Genomic DNA, 24,006 nt, shown 5'->3' on the forward strand with positions numbered 1-24,006 from the left:
CGTTTAATTTGTTCAAAAGCTTGTCATTGCTTTGGAACACAAACAGGGCCCCATTTGAAAGCGTTCTTCTGGGTCACTTGATGGAGAGGGTTTACAATCAGACTGTAATTTGGCATATGCATTCTCCAAAACCCCACAACACCTAAGAAAGTTTGGGTGTCCTTTTTGCTAGTTGGTGGAGACATGGCTGTTACTTTGTTGATCACATCCATTGGGATTTGACGATGTCCATCTTGCCATTTTATTCCTAAAAACTGGATCTCCTGTGCAGGTCCCTTGACCTTACTTTGTTTTATGGCAAAGCCGGCCTTCAGAAGGATTTGGACTATTTTCTTCCCTTTCTCAGAAACTACTCCTGCTGTGTTGCCCCACACAATGATGTCACCAATGTATTGCAGGTGTTCTGGAGCTCCACCCTGCTCCAGTGCAGTCTGGATCAGTCTATGGTGAATGGTGGGGCTGTGTTTCCACCCCTGGGGCAGTCGGTTCCAGGTGTACTGGACACCCCTCCAAGTGAAAGCAAACTGTGGCCTCCACCCTGCTGCCAAAGGGATTGAGAAAAATGCATTAGCCATATCAATTGTGGCATACCACTTGGCTGCCTTTGACTCCAGTTTGCATTGAAGTTCTAGCATGTCCAGCATGGCAGCACTCAGCAGCGGCATGACTTCCTTCAGGCCATGATAGTCTACTGTTAGTCTCCACTCTCCATTAGACTTTCACACTGGCCATATGGGACTGTTAAAGGGTGAACGAGTCTTGCTGATCACTCATGGATGGGAATCAGGGAGTCTCGGTTGATGTGATATTGCTGCCGGTGCACCACTGTGGTAGCGATTGGCACCTGTTGTTCTTCGACCCTCAGCAACCCTGCAACAGAAGGGTCCTTCAGGAGACCGGGCAAGGTGGACAGCTGTTTAATTTCTTCCGTCTCCAAGGCAGCTATACCAAAAGCCCACCGGTACCCTTTTGGGTCCTTGAAATACCCTCTCCTGAGGTAGTCTATGCCAAGGATGCACAGAGCTTCTGGGTCAGTCACAATGGGGTGCTTTTGCCACTCTGACGTGGTTTAACCATAATGACACACTCATTCCCAGTTAGACTTACTTCGGCTTCCCATACACTTAGCTGTTGGGATCCCCCCATCACTCCAGAAGTACAGATGGGTTCTGCCCCTTTATCGCTTGATGGCATTAGGGTACACTGTGCACCGGTGCCTACTAGAGCCTTATACTCCTGTGGGTCTGATGTGCCAGGCCATCGAATCCACACAGTCCAGTAAACCCGGTTGTCCCTTTCCTCCACCTGGCTGGAGGCAGGGCCCCTCTAGTCCTCGCCATAGTTTGTTACTCACTTCTTGTAAATGCGAATCAAAAGTTCCTTCATTAAGATCAGAAGTAAGATCGGCCCTTCTACTCTGTCTGGGGAACTGCCCGCTGGAAACTGGAGCAGCAATTTTCCTGGAAGAACACCCTTTTGTGATTGTTTTTCCTTGCAACTCACATACCCGTGCCTCTAGGGCTGAGGTAGGTTTTCCATCCCACTTCCTCATGTCCTCTCCGTGGCCACGCAGGTAAAACCATAGGGTGCCCCGTGGTGTGCACCCTTTATATCCTCTCTCTTGAGCAAAAGAACGCTTACTTCTAATAGCCGAGATACTGGTCCGTACAGGTGGGAAGTAGGACCTATCCTCTTCGAGTTGTGGGACCTTCCGGGACAGTTTCTCCCCAGCCAAGACGAGGGAGGAAGAGAGACTTTCTTCATATTGCCAGAGTTGGCCAGCCAATTCATCCACTGTTCATCCACTCTCCATCTTTCCAGTTCATGACTGCCAATGAATTGGCGTATGACGATGGTGCGCTCCTTACAAACTTCCACCACATGGGTCGTGTGCACTTGACTTCATCTGGATCTTTGGATAACTGCTCGTTGTTCACGTCATCATAAATCACCCCCAGCACAGCTAATTCCCTCAGGTACTGGATACCTCTCTCTATGGTAGTCCACTTGCCTGGGCGACATACAACATCTTCCTTGAAGGGATACCTTTCCTTCATGCCTGACAGGAGTTGCGTCCAGAGGCTGAGGGCTTGTGCCCCTTTTCCAATCACTTTGTCAATGCCCCCTTCTCTAGAAAGGGATCCCAGCTGCTTGGCTTCCCTACCCTCTTAATTCCAGGCTACTGGCCCCATTATCCCAGCATCAGAGCAGCCAGGTGACAGCACGCTCGCCTGGACGACAACTGAAAACTTCGTATATCTCACAGCTCACTCAGGGATAGGGATCGGGTGGTTACCATCTCATTTATGGGTTCTGCCTCCTCCTCCTCCTGTTCTCGTGATGGCCCTGGTTCATCTTCCTCCCTTACTAAACGAGTTGATTTTCTTGTGTATTTCTTCTTGTGTATAGGCGTGACTGATACCAGCATGGGTTGGTTCTCTGGTTCAGCCACAGTGCCTGTCGCTGGGGTTTGAGTAGCCGCAGTGCCTGTCGCTGGGGTTTGAGTAGCCGCAGTGCCTGTTGCTGGGGTTGATCTCTGGACGGTATTCTTAAATAATTGTTTAACCTTAAACAAGACCTGAACCACATTCAGGAGACATAGCAATAGGAGCATGCTGGCTTGAACATCCCAAGGATATTCAAAATTCTCAAGAGCTGTTGTAACTAGCCTGGAGGAGAAAGGGAAGGTGAAGGAGCGGGAGAAAGTGTCCCCCCCTGCCCCCCATAGATTGGTTCCCCAAAGAGAAAAGGTAAAAGGTGTCATTATTAATAGTTTCCGAAAGGTGGCTCCTGAGGTATGGAGATGACGGCAATGCCGAGTACAAATACAGAAGTGCAACTACAAAAATTAGTCTCACGACCAATAATTTTATCATATCATAAACCAGTAGTGTTACACAGAGCAGCAAAACGATATCCTTGATCCAGCTCCCAGAGGTGACAGACAGCACAACAGGGAACATATACAGCAAGTAAGGGGTTACAAAAGACAACTTTGAGAGCAAGCACGACAACTTTGAGAGTAAATTAATCAACATTGTGACCAGCGACTATTAAACCAATATGATGAATGCTTATAACAAATTTGCTTTAATACATTCTGGTCAGATCTGTCATTATCTCAACCCTTCGTGCCCCACATTGGGCACCAGAAGGACTGTTGTGGTTTAACCCGGCAGGCAGCTGAACACCACACAGCCGTTTGTTCACTCCCTGCCCCCCACAGTGGGATGGGGGAGAGAATCGGGGGGGGGGGGGGGGGAAGAGTAAAATTTGTGGGTTGAGATAAAGACAGTTTAATGGACAGAAAAGGAAGGGAAAAGAAGAAGAATAATGATAAAAGAATATATAAAACAATGCACAATGCAATTGCTCACCACCCGCCGACCGATGCCCAGCCAGTTCCCAAGCAGCGGTCACTGCCCCCCGGCCGACTCCCCCCAGTTTATATACTGACCATGATGTCACATGGTGTGGAGTAGCCCTTTGGCCAGTTTGGGTCAGCTGTCCTGGCTGTGCCGCCTCCCAGCTTCTCGCTGGCAGAGCATGAGAAGCTGAAAGGTCCTTAACTAGTGTAAGCACTACTTAGCAACAACTGAAACATCGGTGTGTTATCAACATTATTCTCATACTAAATCCAAAACACAGCATGGTACCAGCTACTACGAAGAAAATTAGCTCTATCTAAGCTGAAACCAGGACAATAATGTATAATGATATTACTTCTACTTTTAAAAAAGACCACTAATGTCTTCCTCCTTTCAAACAGGTACTAACAGCTAACATACTAGCTTTTATTACTTTTTTTTATACACACACACTCATCCATTCTGATTCGAAATGCCTGGAGAAGCAGAAAGTGGCAGAACAGATAAATTACACCAGTTTAATATTGTCCAGCCTAACCTAGTAGAGAATGGCATATAAGGAAGAGAATATAGAGTTCGGGGGGGGGAGTTGTTTCCCTGTGCAAATTACAAAGCAGCGAACACAATAAGCTGGTTTCAAATCTTGTGATCTACTTCTATGAAGACTGACAAATCTTTACATTACTTCACAGAAGTTCTGCCCTTCTCAGCTTGGCCAGCTCACTTAATTCTCCTTTATATTACTCTCATATATTACTCTGTTTTTTATTCACATTCCCTCACTTTGTTATAAAGGAATCATATGGAAAGACCACTGGAAATTCAACAGCTCTACATTCAGTTTTGGAAGCTACTCAGTAAAAAACAGAGAGGAGGCAGAGACAGCAGAGAAAATGACGAGCACAAACAAGAGCTATCATGCCTTCTGAGAGCACCATTCACTGCATGAGGCAGGGGTTCTACAGAAAAAGATGGCGCCAGATCATGTAATTACAATGTTTCAATTTGCATAAGCACAACGAGGATAAATTAACGTTGCATAAGCAACTGTACCAATCCTTTAATTGGTAGCTTTTTAGATGTACTTTCCAAAAAGACTGTTGGGCGAGAGATGTCATATATTTTGAAGGTCACCTGCGACTCTTCTAGAATTGTGGAGAAGCCAGTTGGGGCAGAGTAACGAACACCCAGCCACAGGAGACCACTGAGCTTCATGGTTAGGGGAGATTTCCTAGGAAGAGCCACCAAAGAAATAGAGAACAGAAACTTTCATTGGGGAACAATAAGGGGCAGAGGTTGAAGAGAAGGTACTATGTTTACTTTTATAACATCCTTTAACAGTAACTTGCTGATTCAGCCAAAAGACGAACTCTTCTGTATTTCAGGCAGTATATACAACTGTGCAGATTAGCAATTATCACGCATTAGCAAGTATCACACTGCAAGGTAACACCTTAGTTTCTCTCTGCTAACTTATTTGTGAGTCTCTGCCCCAGGCAACACACAGTTAATAGCAGGACTGGACTGTGGCTCACAGAAGTATGATTTAATCATGAAAACCCACATCTAGCCCTATAGCACAGGTAGAGAGAGAACTGTAGAATCAAGCAGACAGGATACGAGAGAGACGGAATTTGCACAGCTCTTTTTTCCTTTTATTCTGACACCTGCTGGCAAGGTCAATGCCTTTTGAGATATGCTCATTTGTCTCTGACTCACTGAAGTCTTGGATACTTTTCTCAGACCAAGATCCATAACTGGAATTCGGTGCCAATGGCAATGGGAAGTGCCTGGTCTGGGCCTTACAATGGAAGCCAAAGCTTACTGAAATCAACCGGAAAATAACCAAGCTTCTTTTTTACTAAAGGAAGTCAGACCGTTCGTTTCAATGCTCCACTCTTCCCACCTCTCTTGTCTGGAGACAGCAATCACTAACTTTTCCTGAAGTGTTCTGAGAAATGTTTCAGTTCAATACTGGCTGCTAACTGAGAACTGAGAAATTACGTAAATGAGACACTAGGGAAAAGACCAAGAAAAAGTGAACAGCATTACTGACAGAATCACTTATTTTTCTGAAGTACCTCATTCAAAAGCATGTTCTCCAATTTATCAATAATTATTAGACACATTACTGTTAATTTCTTTGTATTTACTGTACCAATTACAATCCATACACTGTCAACTACACAAGACATACTCCTCGGTTTCTTACCTTTTTTCTCCTCGCTGTTCTGAATAAAAAACCAAACCAACCTTTAATACTGATCTGATCTGTCTGGGGTGGGGGGAGGAAAGGTAATCCCACAAGTCTGTTTTTTCCTTTTCTTCTACAAAGTACCAGTAAGCACGTGCTATTTCAAAAAGAGCTACTGTTTCAGATTATGACTCCATTGGTCTATAATCCAGCTACTTCTAAGTCTAAATAAAAGTCTACAATTCAAGTAAATTGCCAATTTTGGTCAAATTAATCAAATAGTAAAACTCAATATTTATCTCCCAAACAATCTAATGCAGAGATGATACCAGAAGAATAGTTTTGAAAGGCTAACTAAATATTTACTCAATTTTTGGGCACATTTTGCCATTTACCAGGTACTTTCTATTTCACAAAGATCTTGCACCTATGAAAATTGAAACAAAATTTCAATTGAAATAACTCAAGAATTTGTAAATTATTCTTTTTTCCCATAAGATATAAAAGAAAATAAATCATGGCATTAAGCAACAGACAAATACTTATTCCGCAGAGCATTCAAAAATACTATTGCAAAAATTTAAAAAAAAAAATCTCTAGACAAAACAGTCCAGACATAATGTCCTTCTATTTTTAATCAACAGTTCTTATCTTCTGTTCAAGCAGTTATGAGTTATCAAAAAGTTGCGTTTGATATAAATGATCTTATGCTAAGTATCTATTTTAAGCTGTCAATATCATCAATTTCAGCTTAAATGCTGGGATTGATTGCACTGACAGTCATAGAGTTCTTGAAGTCTTAACCAGTGTTTTTCATTAGGAGGGAGAGGGGTTTGAGCCTTAGAAACAAAACAAACATCATTGAGGTCTCTTCCGATTATTTTGTATCATATAATCATTTTTTTCATGTTGGTCTGAACTCATAAAAAATTACTTATTCATCCACCTGTACATTTTTCATAGAAAAGTGATTGTTAGAATAACTACAGAAAAATAGTTTATTTCTGTAGGATCTCAGAGCCATACTCAAAGATCCTATGCTAAGTTTGTACATAACGAAGAATAAAAATGTGGACCTTGCCCTCAACAACTTACAATGTAAGTACACAAAGGAAATGATGAATAAATGTAACATGAAAGAGAAGGACAAATACAGAGGTATTTGTGTATAGAACTGTACAACAGGAAGTAGACAGATGGCATGCTAAAACCACAAGTTACCGTTTTTGATAACCATCACTGCTTGAATGAGGCATTAGAAGATGGCAATATCGCGACCTCTGAGATCTAAAGCATCAGAGGGAGCACACACAGACTGAGAAAACTTCAGAAAGTGGGATGATGGTGACTAACATATCATGCTGACAGGAAACAATCTACCTCTCACTACTGAAAGGGAAACCAGTTGCAGGGGGGTGGGGGGCAAACAGAGAGATGGCATCGTCAGATAAAATAATGACAATGTTTTTAGCTTTGGGAAAAGCTTTTTTGTTTTCTGAGCTATCATTCCAATAATTGCTGCCGTACAAACAAGAGTTTTATCTGAGCTAATAGATATGAAAAAACATCTAAGATTTATCCATTGCCCAGACATGAGGACTCAAAATAGAGCTGAGCTGAGTTGGAAAGATAGCTCATAGGCCTGAATAATCCTAGGACAAGGCAGTGGTATTATTCACCACACCAAATAAAAATGAGAGGAAGACCTGAATGCCCTCAACATCAAAGTGTAATTAATGCTTTCTGAGGCTTGTAATGATGCACTTTTTGGTATATCAATTTCTAGCTCAAAAAAAGACTAAGCATAATGGACATATTAGAAAACAGATTTTTCAGCAAAGGAAAGCTAGATACATACAAAAATATCCATCATATTACCAGCCTCCAGTGACTAAAAGTCGTAAGCCAAGCACTCATCAAATGCCTTTAAAGTAGCAAATATTCTTTAATGATTTTTTTCATTTTCCTTTCATTTCAGGCCGTTCGAGTACACCTAATTCATTCTCATACCAAGCCTTCTAAACTCATAAAGGTCTGAAAACTGTCTTTTTAAATGAAAGATGATTTTTTTCCCACCATATCATCTCTAGATGCCAGCATCTAGAGATCTAGGACTTCAAGAAACATCAAACACAAGCAGACTAGCAATAAAAAAACCCACAAAAACTAGTAACATTTCATCATTTCTATTTTAGTTTCCTAAACAAGGCAGTCTAGTGCCATCATTCTATCTGTATGTGTACATTTCTCCCTATTTCACCTGCCCTCCCTGCTGATTTGAATTGAATCCATTTTCGAGATTCAAACAAATCCGTTAGAGAGGTAAAGGTATATATGGTTAAAGTTCCTACAACAGACAAGTTTTGCGCAAAACAGCTGCTCAGTAGGAAAGAGTGACAGATTAGTGCCCTCACGGAGGGAAAAGTGGGAAGAGTCAGACCTTAGCTAGTTTGTTTAATCCACCCAGAGACAAACAGCGCAACCAGCACGGTGGCTAGGCACCACACGCGCAGTTCTGAGCTACTGACTGTGCTGCTGCCTCTTGTCCAGCCAACTAACCACAACCATAGGTAGATGAAAAGGCAAAGGATGCTGCGGTGTGGAAACTCACAGATCATGGGAGGGAACTGGGGGTACCTGAATTGGAAGGTCTTAGTGACTCAAGAAAGTGCTCGACGTTTGCATTAGGACAAATCATTCCCCACAAATCAGTAGGAAGTGAGATTTCACAAGCTCCATTGATTCTGTTACCAATGAAACACCTCTGGTGTATATATATATTTTTAATAGCTAATTTTACAAGAGAGGACCCTATAAATCTTGCCACGGGATCAAACCAAAATTCAGACAAATAAAGTGTATGAGGTGTTTTTACTTCTTCAGCAGCGTGTCCTCATGTAATTTTTGCTAGAGTCCAGAGAGTTTACCGACATACGTGTTTATGTATTTAAACATTCACTCCTGATCGGGACTATTAACCTTCTGATTTAAAGGCTGAAGGATCTAGGATCATGAAACACAACAGAGCACACTACAGTGCTGCAACTACTCTGTAGCTTCTGCTCCAGTATATGCACAAAAAAGCAATACAAAAATCAAGATATGACACTAGCATATTTGCTTAATGTTACATTTTGGGGGCATTTTTTTAAAGACAGAAATGCCGCTTAAAGGCAAAAGTAGGTTAAAAAAAACCCAATTATGTTTTACAAACAATGAAATCATCATTCCTAAGTGTTCTCATAACATTATACAACTGCAGGATAGAAAACAATTTTTCAGGACGTGACAGCTGTAGCTCCTACAGCCTGAGGCCTAAACGTACTCACAGATACTAGATAGGCAAGTGGTGTTGGTTCAACAAAAAACGAGCCTGTTGTGCACAGTTATGAACCACACAGCCCACATACTAATATGCCACTGACTTCGGCATCAGCCCCTAGATGTGAAGTATCCGAAATTCTTAAGTATTATGTTTCTCTAATTGCTGGAAGAAAGGATTGTCTCCATTATCTCACCAGTGTCACTTCACCACTTCCGACTACAGCTCTCCAAAAGACAAGAACACTCTACCCTTCCTCAGCCTTGACTATTTGATTCTTCCTGCCTATTAAGCAGCATTTGCTGCCGTTTCTTACACAACCCTATTAAGTTTAATGGACTGGTTTGAATGAGAAACCATGAAACAGATCAGAGCCCTATTAATCTCACTGTGCTACTTGCAAAATTAAACAATATGACAGCACTGTACAAAATGTGAGTTTCTGAATAAATGATACACTTGGGAACCGTAATTTTTGTTGATTAAAAATAACCAATTTCAACACAACCAAAGAATGCTTACCACTTGTCAATGCTGAAAATGACTAGCCTGTTTCAAGAAATTATTTTAAGAGACTGTACTTACAAATTTTTAAATGAAATTAAAAGCCTTTATTTCACTATTATTGTGACCTCAAAAAGGACATATATGACTTAAGTTTTTAGTTAAAGCTTTAAATTTAGCAAAATGGTATTTATCATGTGGCTACTAAGAACATGAACAACAAAATTTATGACTACTGACTCCCTAAGTAAACACTACAGTAGTGTAGCTATGTAGGTAGTCTTGGTAAAAATGCAGTGTATGAAACTGAACAAACAAATGAATCATAAATTAATTTAGTCCACCTTTAATACATCCCATACAGAATATAAATCTGTATTCTGTACAGATACAAGACATCTACAAATGAATTGCTCCATTTCTCAGATTTCATTCTAGGCCTGACAAAACATTTAGAAGACTGGTCAGCAAATTAAAAGGATGCAAAACAACATTCATACTTTTTTATCTTCTGTGCCATTTTGGATGTGTAATTATTTGCACTTTTCCTCCCAACGATTAAACAGTAACGTAATAATAATACACATAAAGCATCTTAAAAATTTGGCTTCCATTTACAGAAATGGATACATCAACCAACATTTATATGCCAGTCACTGATCTTTTTCATCTCTATCACTAAAATACCTGTTACTGCAGCAACCTATTATTGTTTTCACTTTGCTTTACGTACTGTTTCTTGCCACTGTTTTACTTTGTATTTGACTGTATCATTCTGTTTGCAGCTACTTACGGAAGCACAAATCACTTTTTTTTTTTTTTAAATCACTGCTTGTACACTTCGCTGCCAGTGCCATATTTCTGTCTGCCTCACAGACATTTTTTTCACGTTGCCCATGTTTTTAGTTGTTTATTAAGATGATACAAATCCATTATTGCCATTGTTTTGAAAGTCATACTAGCTATGCAACATAATTCAGTAAATAAAACTAAGAAATATAAACTAAAACACTGGTTACCTACCACTTACTCTTTGGCAACTCCCAACAAATGAGACAGAGAAAAGGAAAACACTTTACTACATGCTGACTGAAACTAAAGTAAGCTAGTTAAACTTGTATAGAATTCCAGAGGTTCTGATACAGGAAAATATGAATTAAGTATAGGTGACCCCTTTAAAAAGGGCGTAATTATTGTGAGAGAAGTTATATGTATCAAACTAATGACAATTTAAGTCTATAAACCAACTGGAAAATTTATGCAAACCTGTACTTCCACTTCCCAAACATCTGAAAACTGCTCACATTTTAGGATATAAAATTAGCTGGATCAAATCTCATTCAATTGATTTTCCAAAAGGCCACATTCTATCTAGTACCAACAGATTTCTATTCCAAAAGAGGAAAAAGCATTCAGACTTAAAAGTGTAATTAGTAAAATAACATCTCAGTAAATACTGGAAATTTTTATGACATTTGAAAAAAATTAAACAATCTACTTTTCTTATGAAGTTATCGCAATTATGCTCCCAGTTTTATAGACACATCTGTCATGAGGTAAAGAAATATCTTGGTCTTCAACAGCTGCATTTCTCAGTACAAAGCAAAGGAAAGGGGGGGCGGGAATCTAAACAGACCCTCATAAGAAGGTGTATGGTCCTACCTTGGTTTAAAAAGTACTGCTAAACAACAAAGCAGGACTACAATTCTACAGTATGCTCCATAAGATGGACTCACACACTATATGGAAAGTCACCAGGCACCTAAAGCCACCTACGTTTAGGTTTTTTGGTTTTTGTTTTTTTAATAGGGATCTTCAGATTGCCTACGTAATACTACACATGCTTTAGCTGATACAGTAACAAGTTACTTATAGAAGAATTCACCTTATAGGAACATGTTCCTCTAAACCTGCTAACCGATTCCAAGTTCATCAAGGGCATAAAACTACATAGGCGATTAACTTCTTAGACGTATACTTAAATGTTTTCCTTAACTTTAGCATGTACGTTGGCTTAACACAACTGCCAAGACACAGGGTGTGCTCTACCAAACATTCCTTTCTAGCTTGTTCATTTAAAATTACAGAATCAGACCGGCAGTCAAAGCGCCAGAGTTCAAGTCAAGCTCAGTTTTCACTGGCACATTGACCTACTTCTTTTATGTCTACAAAATTGCACTATACAGAACTTTCATTTTTTGAAATGGACATTTAGACAACCTTACAGTCAGCATCATGTAATTTTTTCACCTCAAGTGACAGTCAAATAGAAAAAACAAATCCTATGAACTTCCTCTCAATTAAAAATCTTACTGAAATCTGACACACTGACTGCCAGCCTGAATCTGCTGATTTATAATGCTTTCTGAGAGACAGAGCATCACAAAAAAATCTCCTTTAAAATGGCTGTCATCTCCTTTTGTTCTAACAGCCTGAGGCCCTTACTGTCCTCCCTCAAGATACACTTCTTCAGCTTCACTTCAGTACGAACAAATGATCTCAGAAAAGACGGTGGCTTCTATCACCTGACACTTTTTTTCCTCTTTGGTAAGCTACTTAATTCAACTCTGTCCTACTGTGACCAGCAGGAAAAATATGAAAACAAATCCTCCTCCCCTTTCGTTTAATTAGTTTAATTTAGGACTGCAAATGTTATTAGCACAGTAATATGTTTACAACCTTTCACCACCCTAAAGCACAAGTAAATTTATCTGTATACATCCACTGTGCATCTGCCTACCTTCAGGTTCCTTCTAAAAATAACTTACCCCTGAATTGGCAACATATAACTCCCTCTTTGGAAACTACCGTCTTCCTGGAATACTTCTTTCACTATTCAGAAACATCCCTCATACAATATTCTACCTAGACTCATTTCTCTAGCAGTAGGTATACACCAATGATGCCAAAACATTTTTTGCACCGAAGTCCTACAGCAGGAGCTTTCATCTGACTAAGTGGTGCAGGAGCACCAAACCAAGCAAGCTGTGCCTCTTAAAAGCAATTGTATCTATCTGAGAATGCATATTAAGCTGATAAAGTTGATAAATTGAAGTCTGAACTGCATTTCTTTATTCTACATTACAGTAAGAGCCGACAATTCTGGTCAAGGAAATGGAACCCAGAAACAACAGAATTATATTAATCGTTTTTTATTATTAATTTGATTTTCCTTTAGGAAATAATATCACTTATTCAGTAAGACAACAGCAGGCAAACACAGCTGCAGGAGTAAAGTCCTAGCTTTTAACAGTCACTGACACATTCAGTCAAAGTATTATTTTAATCCAAATAAAGGCATATTTCTGAAGATGAATTTAACTTACTGGCTTGAATAAGTGTTTGCACCCAAGTAAATGATGACTAATGACACTTTTATGAATGTGATGAAACCTTTGTATTAAAATGTACAAGCACTATAAAGTTATAACTGTGAGCTATTAAGAAATGACTGCAATTTTAAAAGTTATATGAAATAAAGTAACTTGCATTATAGAAAAAAGTAAATCCACTGATCACATACTAAACTCCAATATTAATGTTAGTGACTTCTTTCAAAATATGTAACTGTATCCTTCTTTTTGACACAGAGGCTGTTGACTAGACATTTGTGCACGTAAAAAGACGTGCACTCATTCTCAACAAAGCAGCTCCATCTTTTGGAGATTTTAAATGGCAGTTTTCATTTCAAGTTTATGACTCTAATAATCATGAGGTCCTAAAATTAACAACCTTCAAGACAATACTATAACCTTCTAAAGGTCTATTTGAAAGATAAAAACTCCTTTATAGATATGAGGCCTAATACTAGGATCAGTAACAAAAATATTTCACAAAATAAGACTTTTTATTCACTGCTAAAGCACTCACTCTGGATTCTCAGTATCATTTTTATCAAACAATTAGTTCATGCACTTAGACATACACAATAATTATGCTATTACAATTACTAACTGTGCTCCTTTGCTCTTCAACTCATTCGAGACTGAGGCACAGATCTTCAGTTATTTAGGTGCCCCCATGATTTTAATTAGATACCAAAATACCTTTCAGGATCTAAGTTTTATCATTTCCTTTCAAAATATTTAAGCTTGAAACAACTTTTCAAGAAATATTTACCAAGCATCGACTCATTCTCTTAAAATAACCTGAAAACTCATCTGTTTTACAAGTCTGTACACAACACCCACCATCCCTGTGTAATATGCAATAAATACCAATTGTCTACTATAAACTCATAAATCTTATTTTACTATGCCTATACAATTAAGCCTACTGTATAGGTTGATAGTATATATACATACCCAACACTAAAACGTGTATGACAGCTTAGCAATATAAACACAAAGAAAACCATAAACATCACTACAGTAAGTATTCTGGTGAAATAAAGACTGCAATGAAAAAAGCTCCTAGTTTAACGAGGTCTTCGTTCTACTCTGAAATATCCTGTTCCTCTGTAATACTCTATGGATTATTTTGCATAACAATGTCTTCATACCAGGAAGAAACCTGATTAAAACCAAAGCAAATTTACTTACTTTACTTCCCACTGCAAGGCAGACCTTCAGAAGAGCAGGTTACTGTTTGAAGATTCTCAAATTCCTTTATTATAATAACACAAAGGACTGAAAGAACTGAATTCTGTGGTTTACTTGTCTACTGAAGCTCTTACAAAGCACGTATCTTCATGGTTTTGAAGAAGTTTTTCCCCTTACTCCCATATATTTAGAAGTTAGTAGAACAAGCAATACAACACTAAAAAGCATGGCCTACATGAGAAACTGAAGAAATTGGAGGGTTTTAGCTCAGGGAAAAGCTAACTGGGGGAAGCCACATCAACAGTCTTCTAATATGTAACAGAAAAACAAGAGGGCAGTTAACATCCACACTGGTTAAGGTCAAGACAAATGACATCACCTACTAAACCAAAGATGACTCAGGTTGGACAGTTATAAAATGACCACAAAGTTCCCCAGAATCTCCTTCCAGAGCGCTCCAGTTCTTGCACAAGTCACAGGACCTGCAGCCCTGCCTCTTGAGCAGCATCAGCACCAGCCAGCTTGGCTCCAGCTGATGCTTCTTTCTTCCCACCCTGACTGAAATTCTGGATTAGGCACGGAGAAAGCTTTCCAACAGTAAGGACAGTTATTATTCTCACAGAATGTGCGATCTCCACTGCTAATTTTCTGACACTAAGTTTGGCAGAGAGGTATTTGATCTGCCTCACAGTACAAAAGGACAAGAGGACCTGTCAAAGCCCATCCCCCTTACATTTACTTGTAAGCCGGAACAGCGTCCTCATTTTGACTACTGACTATAAGCTTTAAGCGTCTTGATCACACGTCCTTCTCCCATTTTTAAAAGGCTTTCCAAATTCACTAGGGTCCTAATGCAAATAGGAGACCAGTCAGCGGCATCTGTTGCTCAAGACTGCTGCTTTCAACATCAAAGAGAACTTTTCTTGGCACGCACCGCTTCATGCCCACGCTATAATAACCACAACCAGAGGATCGGGGCGGCCAGCCCTGAATCCCGCGGGGCTGGACACAGCCTCCCAAAACGCGGAGCCAGGTTAACGCTCCCCAGCCGCTCCCGGCACGGCGCCCAGCAGCCGCAGGGCACGGGAGGGGCTCGGCACGGGCCCCGCCAACCACCCCGACACCTCCCCGCGGGGCGCGGCGGGGGACGCGCCGGAAGACCAGCACGACCCCGACGGCAGAAGCCCACCGCCCCCACCTCCGACCAGAGGCCCCCGGGGGCCGCCTCCGCCCACCCCTCACCTCCAGCTTGTGGTTGATCTGGGACACGGTTTGCGCCTTGTGGCAGAGCTGGGCGAAGCAGGAGCTGAGGCTGGTCATCTTCTGCCGCCCCTCGTAGGTGATGTCGGCCTGGTCGGGGTCGATCTCGCCCAGCAGCAGGTCCACGTCCACGAAGGCCTTGTCGAACTCCTTCTCCAGCACCTCCAGCCAGCGGAACATGGACACCCCGCCGCCCGCCGCCGAGGCCGAGCCGGCCGCGCCCCCGCCGCAGGCCGCGGCGCCCGGCCCGCAGGAACCGCCGCCCGCCGCCGCCATGCTCATGCTGCCGCCGCCGCCGCCGCCCCCTCCCCTCGCGCGCCCCGGCCCCCCGAGCAGGGCAGGGCAGGGCCCGCGCCCCCCGCCTCAGCCCCCGCCCCGCCTCAGCCGCCCCCCGCGGCCCGCTCCCTGCGCGCGCCCCCTCCCGCCCCGCAGGACAAGGCGGCAGCGGCGGCGGCGGGCCCGGCCCGGCCCGGCTCCACTGGGGCAGCCACGCAGGGAAGCAACAGGAATGTGCCCGGCGCGCGTGCGCGGCGGCGCCGACAGGCGGCTTCGGAGGCGGCGCGCCGTCGCCCGGCGGCCAGCAGCGCGCGGCTCGTGCTGCCTGCCACAACTCCAAGCGGCGGCAGGCAGCAACGGCCGAGCGCCAAACCCCCGATGGTGGCCGCCGCGCTCCCCGGCCTGCGCCGCCAGGGGGCGCTGCGGCGCGGCGGGCCGGGCCGTGAGGGGGGGGGGGGCGGGGCCTCGCCCGCCCCGGCGGGCCTGGCTTGGCCTCGCCACGGGCCCGTCTCCCCGTCGCCGTGCGGGGCGCCCCGTTTCCAGGGAGAGCCCTCACCGGCCCTTCAGGCCACCGCTCGGCCTCCGGCGGCAGGCAGGACGCGTTCAGCCCGCGTCTCCCCCCGCCCCCGGCTGCCAGTAACGGCTCCTCCCGCCCTGCCCTCTCCTGAAAAGCCGCTCAAAAAAACCAGAGCGTGGCGTCCGGCGCGACCTAAACAAAGGTTTTCACTAGGAGAAGAATTAGTTTTGCGTTGCATTTAGCATTTATCAACTTCAGTCTTCGTGCTGAGGTGCGTCGCCTGCCCCCGAGGGTGCTGGCTACTCCTTCCTGTGGGGCCCCCCCTGCGAACAAGCCTGAGGCCGTGGTGGGACGTGGGCCCCGGGGGGTCACTTCGACCTGACAATTTACCTTACAGCACACCCCTCACAGGCTCTCCCCAGTGTCGTTTGTATCTTCCAGAGAAGTTCCACTTTTTGGGGGGGTTCAAGAGACGGGAGTATCAATAGCTGCAATACCAACAAAATTACTAAAACGTACACGTTTCCCTCGTCCTCTGGGAGAGGAAAGAGAAGTCTTCACTACTGTATTCACAAGCGCCATGGGCAGGTGCAAACCACACAGCTGGATTTGCAATTACACATTCATCACTCGTGCTCAGCAAAGATGCAAACTTGCAAGTATTGTATGAAAAGGACTGCCCCAGGCACCTCTGCATCTCTAGAAGCACTGATTAATGCAGTTATAGCCATATAAAAAGTATTTGCATATTTTTAGCTCATTCTGGTTCTGAAAATGAAACATTTCAGGGAATAAGCTATCTCTACATGGGTGCTTTCTCCAAGGCACTCACCTTGGTTACAGCTCGTATGTTTTGAAATACTGTGATCGATTCTGATGTTGATTTCAGTGGGAGCTTTATTAGCAGGTCTTGTAGAGATCTCTTGCAGCTTGGCTTTATTGCATCAAAGTAATAATTCCACCTCAAAAGAGAAAAAGGATCTTTTTAACCCGGATCAGGACCCTAATCCTGCCCACCACATGGCCCCACAAACTACTCTGCCAGCACAACAGAGGGGAAGCACAGGGACCCTCCATTCAGCAGAGGAGTGGATACCAAGAAAATGGACCCCTGCACGCCCTGCCTCTGGGCTGTAGGGCATCCTGGGGTGAGTTTCTTTCCTTGCTCCACTTTGCGTGAATAATTGATTGGGACACAGAGAGACAGAAAGATACTCCTTTACAGCTCAGTAGTTAGACCACTCACCTGGAATGTGAAGAGAGATGTTAAAGCAGGAAAGAACTGTATTTCCATCAATCTGTGCTTTCAGAACAGCTGGATAAGAGCAAACTTCGCCACTAACGGTAGATACCACATTTCCTCTGGGATCTGCTATCTTAGGCTTGACAAGAAGCTTACAGATTATTACAAACCTGATCATTGGCCCTTTACTGCTCAAATTGTCTGCACTGTAATTGAAGGTCGGTAATAACAAACTGGGCATCTAACGAGGGTGCTCTTACTGTTAAGCCCATCCATGATGGAAACAAAAGCTACAAACACCTTTATATATACCCACAGAAAAAAACCTGGCTCAGTAAGTTGGCATATTCAGAATAGTAGCTGAGCAAAGAGGGTTTAAGTGTCTGAAGTCACCGAAGTGCTTCTGAGTGAGCCCAGCTTAACAGAGCATTTGCTTGACCTTCGTTCTAACATTCATTCTCCACAGCCATATCGACTGTCTTTTACATACACAACAGTGTCTCATGGGGAATCAAAGTATTTGCTGTATCAAAAGCTAAACTATTATTATTGTTTAAATTAGTTCAGCCACATAATAAAATTAATTGTTTAGGACTATCAGTTTTTATGTTAGTTTTGGCTTTGATTCTGGTAGATACCACACTGGAGAAGTACCTACAGAATTACGCTACATTCTTTGCCTTTTTTTTTTAATGGAACAGTAACCTATCACTTAGCCAAGCATTAAAATTTTCTGCTAATATATCTCAATCACACATTTGAACGGTATCTGCTTCCTATCTTGAGAAGGAAGTTTCCCATAGTTACTACGTAACATACCTATAGCAAGTACTGCCTTTAAAAACTTGCACTTAATGTAATTTATATAGGACTGCCTCTTTTTAAAGAATCACATATTCTTAGGTTTTTAGTGTCCTTTCCCTTTAGCTTAGGGGTTGGTCGAGCTCTATCTTAAATTGTCCTTATCTACAGTGGTATCAGAGTTTTGTGGTCATTAATTTTAATTCTTTCATCCCTTATCAATGCTACCTTTGTTTTGCATGTCCTTACATTTCACACGTCAAACAAGGTTTTGTCTCTGCTTATTCCACTCAAAGATTAGCTTCTCAAATACAATTCTTTTAGAAGCCTACCTGCAGCGTAGTATCTGTCCAATACTTGGTGGACTATGGATAAATGAGAAGGAATGCTATATATTATTAAGAAAATTTGTGGTTGTGACACCATATCTTAGTAAATGTAGTTATCATTAGGTACTATTTATATTCCTCACCAGAAATACTGTGTAAAAAGGGGCTTGAAAATAAAAGCAGGTATCACTGATATAAGGGTAAACACATGAATAATTTAATTCTCTCAAAACTGTACTTGTAGGTCCCCTAGAAAATTCTGATCAATTCCAGTTACCTTTGAAATGCCTGCCAAAAGCCCACAGACAGCCTGAACTCTGTTCTGTAAGCAAGCTGTGCGGTAATTCTGGAATTGAACCTAAGAAACATTAGTCGTTTTGGCCTTCAATTAGATTAAATCAATTTAAAGTAAACTGTAGTATACTCTACCCTGATAACATCAACAAAATAACTGAAGAACATTTAAAGAACAGCGGTAGTTTGAGTCACCTGGTCCAGCAGCAAGAATCCTTTCTACACCCAAGAGACATTTCTAACAATCAGATAGTTGCAGCAAGTTCTATGTCGAAAAGAATTTAAATTTGTTGAGTACCTTTAATGTCAAAAGGACTTTACTGAAAGTTTCCTGATCTGCTCATTTGACCTTATCTATCATGTGGCAGAGCTGGTGAAGCTCATCACCACCTAATTTCTTCACATATAATTTATGCACATAATTTCAATTATTCTAGACAAGGTAGAGTGTAGAGAATGTGAGGTGTCTGTGTCACTCTGCTATTAAGTACATTTGAGTACAAACAGTACTTTATAAATTTAAACCTACGTACTTTAACTGATTACTGGAGTGCCTGATAAATTATCTGAAAACTTACTTTGTGCTTAAAGAGTAAATGACCTTAAGCATGAGGAGGACACATTTTCATACAAAATAAAGCAAAGTAATACCCAATTCAAAAGGAAAAAAAAAATACTTTGATCGACATCACTGCTGCTGTATATTTGGTATCTAGTGTCCATGCCAAGACTGGGAAAGTGTTGTGTGAGATATTCTACAAACCTTTGCTTAGACCTAGCCTCTGCACAAAGAATTTACAATATAAACACATGTGTTTGCACATGAGGGTCAGTTCACCCGGAAACTTCTGTAATTGCAGCTGCCCAGCTGTGCGCACCAGGCTGCAGCGTGTGCACATGTCAAGGCCATCTTCTGTGTGGTTAGCACTGAAGCACCTCGAGTGGTTTGATTGCGTGGGTGGTTGTACAGTCACAAGCGGGGACACCAAAGGGGAAACGGAGAGAAAACAAAGAATACCTTGCAGTATCGAAGTCTAGGAGAAAATTGAGATGATAAAGCAAGATTTTCGTGTTCTAAAAAAGGAGTTAGACTAGATGATTAGAATGTGCCTTTCTAAAGCATGTTAGAGAGGAGGAAATTATCCATCTGCACTGATACTTAAAGGGACATACATTTTCAGTTGTCATTACAGAAAATTTCTGCTAACAAAACCCAGACTTTTTAGTTTTTTACATTTTAGGTGATTCCTGCCTTGCAGGCCTAGAGAGTTGATAGTTGGCTGCCTTTTACAGTCCACGCAGTGAGTCCATGGGTGCAACAATTCACTCACTACTCTTTTGAGGGAACATTCACTCCTTATTGGTCTCTTTTTACAGAAGACAACTTCCACAAGTCACTTCTTCGGACCAGCTTTTCTTTTTTACAGTGTTTATTGTGGTCTTATTCCCATGCGTATTTCTACGTATACACTTAACACTTAACTCTTCTCATTCTGAATTTTTGTTTTATTTTTTAAAATGAATAAAACACCAAAAATGTTCAGCTTTTATAGCGTGGAAGAATGAAACCCTCTTTTTGTGCACACAGCGGGTATAATTTTGAAAACTGCTGTTTCAGAGTCCTCATCTTGCTGGAACTGTGCCTCGCAGTTTGAACAGTAGACAACTTCTACAGTTTAAGCTCCATTCTGGTTCCGTTGGATGCGCAGTCACTAGCAGGCTGCTCTTAAAGGCTAAAGACACCCACGGGAAACGGAAGGGCCAGGACTAGCTCGCTTCATACAGCACTCCGAAAAGCCCTTACAGGTCACGGTTGTTAACTACTGACCTGAACCACCTTTGTGTGTGCAAAATGCCAGAAACAGAATTGTCATGGTTCCAGTATCGATTGGATGATCCATCCCTGCCACCGTACTTTTTTTAGGTGGTACTGCAAGAGTCCCGGTCTCACACAGGTTAGTTACAGATCTTACATAAATGTTCATATACAAAGAACCCGTGAGTTTAAACTCTAGGTTGAGAATGGATTCAGCCATCATATCTGCCCTCTTTATTTCCCCCTCTTCATTCCTTTTGGGACTAACTCAGAATATCATTACTAGAAATCTGTCATCATACCATACCATACCATAATCTGTGATTTCATGGGCAGTGCTCTCAGTGGCTCAGTTAGTAATGAGTAACAGTTCTCCATCAAGCGGATACCATTAGCAACAATACTTTGAAGGCCAATTACAGCAGCATTAGTGGCATATGTGTATGAAATTACTCAAACTGACCTCCTCCACGTGGGTGCTGCTTATTTGTTGTTTGTGGGGTGCCTGCCCCAGATGCATCTGATTGTGGTTGGCATCCCTCAGCACTATCATAAAACTGGCAATGACTAAAACTCCTCGATATGTGAATTTTTATTTAACAAAGTTTTATTCCTTTTCAACAGGTTTCACTGTGCTAATTCCTCTGGAATGCAAATGTGCCACGGACAGGCGAAATGTGAGAAATTCCTAAGGGGTTATCGCTTTCCTCTATGTAGCCAGCGTGGAGGAAGAAAAGGAAGCCTAGCTTACTTACTGTGCAGAGGAAAAATCTGCTTTAAGTCATCCAGCAACTGTTTCCAGTGTATGAAGATGACCTTGCCTGGAGTCAGAAAGCGCATTCTCCACATACTATGCAAGTGGATAAAAAATATTTCCACAAAATTCTTGGCTTATGGAGAAGATTGAGACATCATTTTCAGACAGGTCTCTGTTTTTTGTGAACTCTACTTGCAGTTTTATTTTGTAGGAATAAAACACAAAATCACTTTTGATAAATTTATAATCCTTATATTAATTAGATATCATTAATTTGCCTAGAATGCATTTAGGTTGACATTCTTGATTCGGTGTAACCCTGTGAGGCTCTTTGTTTAAGAAATATTTCGGTAAAGCAATTCAGATTATTCAACAGATGATTAAGGGAAGCATAATGTTTCTAAAAACAATGTTATGATTGTTTCCCTTAGCAGCCGGATCCACTCTGGAGTGAAGTGCTTGATCTGAGGTAACCTTTGCAGCAGAGAAATGCCATTTGTTGTCCCTATGAAAAACTGGTCCAAATCCAAGTTAAAAACCTCCAGCAAAAAATAATTATCAATTCACACGTACTCAGTGGCAGGCACTTGATAGCATATGGCAGCTAAATATGCCAAGGATTCTTTATAGAGCATACGCCATCACTTAGCAGCTCCTAGTTGCCAAATTGCTTGTGCTTGCGACATCCCTCGGGGACCAAGCTCCTACCCATGCCCTCTGCAGGCCCTAAAGCTGGTCTTTCCCTGCAGTTTGTCCTTTCCATAGACAAGGGACACCCCGACTGTAAGAGCTCAGCTTCTCCATGTTTTTTGTGAGAAGACTGCATCTTCCCTTTGTGGTCTGTGCCATCATGTACATTATAAGGGATCCATCTTCAGGTTTTATGGGCTGTCTTAACTCAGACATTTTTAAATGCTCCGTAACTAGAGTTTTGCAGTTTCATTCTTCTAATTTTAATGCCATCTTACTTTTTTGTGATTTTCTAAATGTAATCTTAGGTTAAAAAATTACATCTTGACATAAATATGTGTGCTTTTGTCAAACCTCTGATTTTGGTAAAGAAAGAAAAGGCCCAAACACCAATACTGTAGATGCTGAAATCTTGCGTGAGGCAAGGCTTGTACAAAAAGATAATATTTTTATTAGACTAACTGATATATTTGGAAAAAAAAACCCAAACTTTACAGTCTTTTATGAGCCTTTCTTCAGATCTGAAATAAAAGCAGCAATCCTGAAAGATCTTCTAACTTCCATCAAGTCAAGCTCATGTTTTATCCAAATTTGTCCAATATATTTTACTACTTTGCCATGATAGTCTATAACCAATGTCCATATTAAATGCCAACAACACAAAAGAGCCCGACATGGACTTTGGGTTTAGCAGGTTTTGTTCTGAAGTGTTTACCTTTGGTTACGGGTGCTATCATTCATTCTTTCTGACAGAGAAATGACAGAGGGGAATATCATGCCATTAGTCCCGCACAGGAATCCCTATCGAAAGGTGTGGAGAGTTTACATAAAAAACGCTGGCAGGAAATGGCCACCAGTGATTGACTTTCTTAACATCCCCCTGCAAAGCTGTGCAACTCGTGGGCCACCAGTCCTGCTTCCACAACGGAGACCCTGGAATGTTTATTTAACTTTTTTTTTTGCGTAGCTCACATATTCCTGCTAGGCTCACGCTCATACAGTCCTGTGACTCTTTGTCGGTTCTGTTGCCGTCAGGTCTCCTAGAATGAGTAAAAAACCCACAGGTCGTAGTTTTGTGCAAAAGCAAAGGCATCAGCTCTGGTGGTTGCGTGTCAGAATTTGTACAGAACAGATTTAATAGGATCATCTTTCATAGCTATCACTTTAAAATACCTAGCTGCTGAAATCAGACATATGTCAGAAATTAATGGATACATAATATCATTCTTGATTAAATCATTGTTGTTAATATCACATAAATTAACTATTAAACCAATAAAGTTTTCTTTCATTAGTTTGAAAAGACCAAGGATATAGATATTACTTAAAAATGCGAAGAGACAAGAATATTGCACCTTACTGTGGCATTACCTTGTAACTACAGCTGCGAATTCTAACATCAGCTGAGTGACTTACAGTTTACAAAATAGGGAAGGATGCAATCCCTTCTTATTTAAAGGGATTCTCAGACTGACTCTGCAGTACTCCAGAGCTCTAAACTGCAAACCGTGGGGTTTGATCTGCATTTCTTTTGACCCTCCTTGAGCAAAAAGCATTTGCTTTTTGACGAGATTTTTGAGGAACACAAATACCTACATAAGATCCCAAGCATTATTGTCTTAGTGACCTCAGTATTTAAACTCAAGTCAGTGGAAAAACGGGATCAAAGACTATTCCAAAAAGACTATGCTAAAATGTAACACAAGTAGCTGTCAGTATGCAGAAAGGTTTTACACTTTTGTCTGGGTACTTTGACTCTTAGGGGAAAAAAAAAGCAAAACTACAAACCAGGTACCAAACCCTAGATCAAGATAAGTTAAAATATTTTTTTTAAAGCACCATTGCTAATCCTGCTCACCCACTCATTTTTGCTCAGTTGATCACTATGGCATAAGTCAGGCAGGATTTTTCTGCATAGCTTGTTAAACACGCCAGTTTGACAGGCTGTTTTAGGAAAAGGTTTCTGCTCTTGCTGTTTAGTTTAGCAGATGCTGCGTTGCAGTTCCGTACTCACGGCGTAGGGGATTAAGGAGACAGAAGGATCTCCAGGAGGGAATATGGCAATTGTCCAGTGTAAACCCAGCTGCATCCAAT

The 24,006-nt window shown here is 41.8% G+C and overlaps 1 protein-coding gene across 2 annotated transcripts in view; it reads right to left on the reverse strand.

The window, feature by feature from the left end:
• The window catches only part of GOPC (golgi associated PDZ and coiled-coil motif containing), a 33,450-nt gene extending 17,985 nt beyond the window's left edge, over positions 1-15,465 (reverse strand). For both annotated transcript variants that reach the window (XM_076333480.1, XM_076333479.1), the window contains exon 1: positions 15,172-15,465. In XM_076333480.1, the coding sequence (XP_076189595.1) occupies positions 15,172-15,465 (294 nt within the window). The remainder of the gene's footprint in view (positions 1-15,171) is intronic.
• Between the last annotated feature and the right edge of the window lie 8,541 nt (positions 15,466-24,006).

Source organism: Aptenodytes patagonicus, chromosome 3 (genome assembly GCF_965638725.1).
Source record: "Aptenodytes patagonicus chromosome 3, bAptPat1.pri.cur, whole genome shotgun sequence".
In the NCBI taxonomy this organism is placed as follows: Eukaryota; Metazoa; Chordata; class Aves; order Sphenisciformes; family Spheniscidae; genus Aptenodytes; species Aptenodytes patagonicus.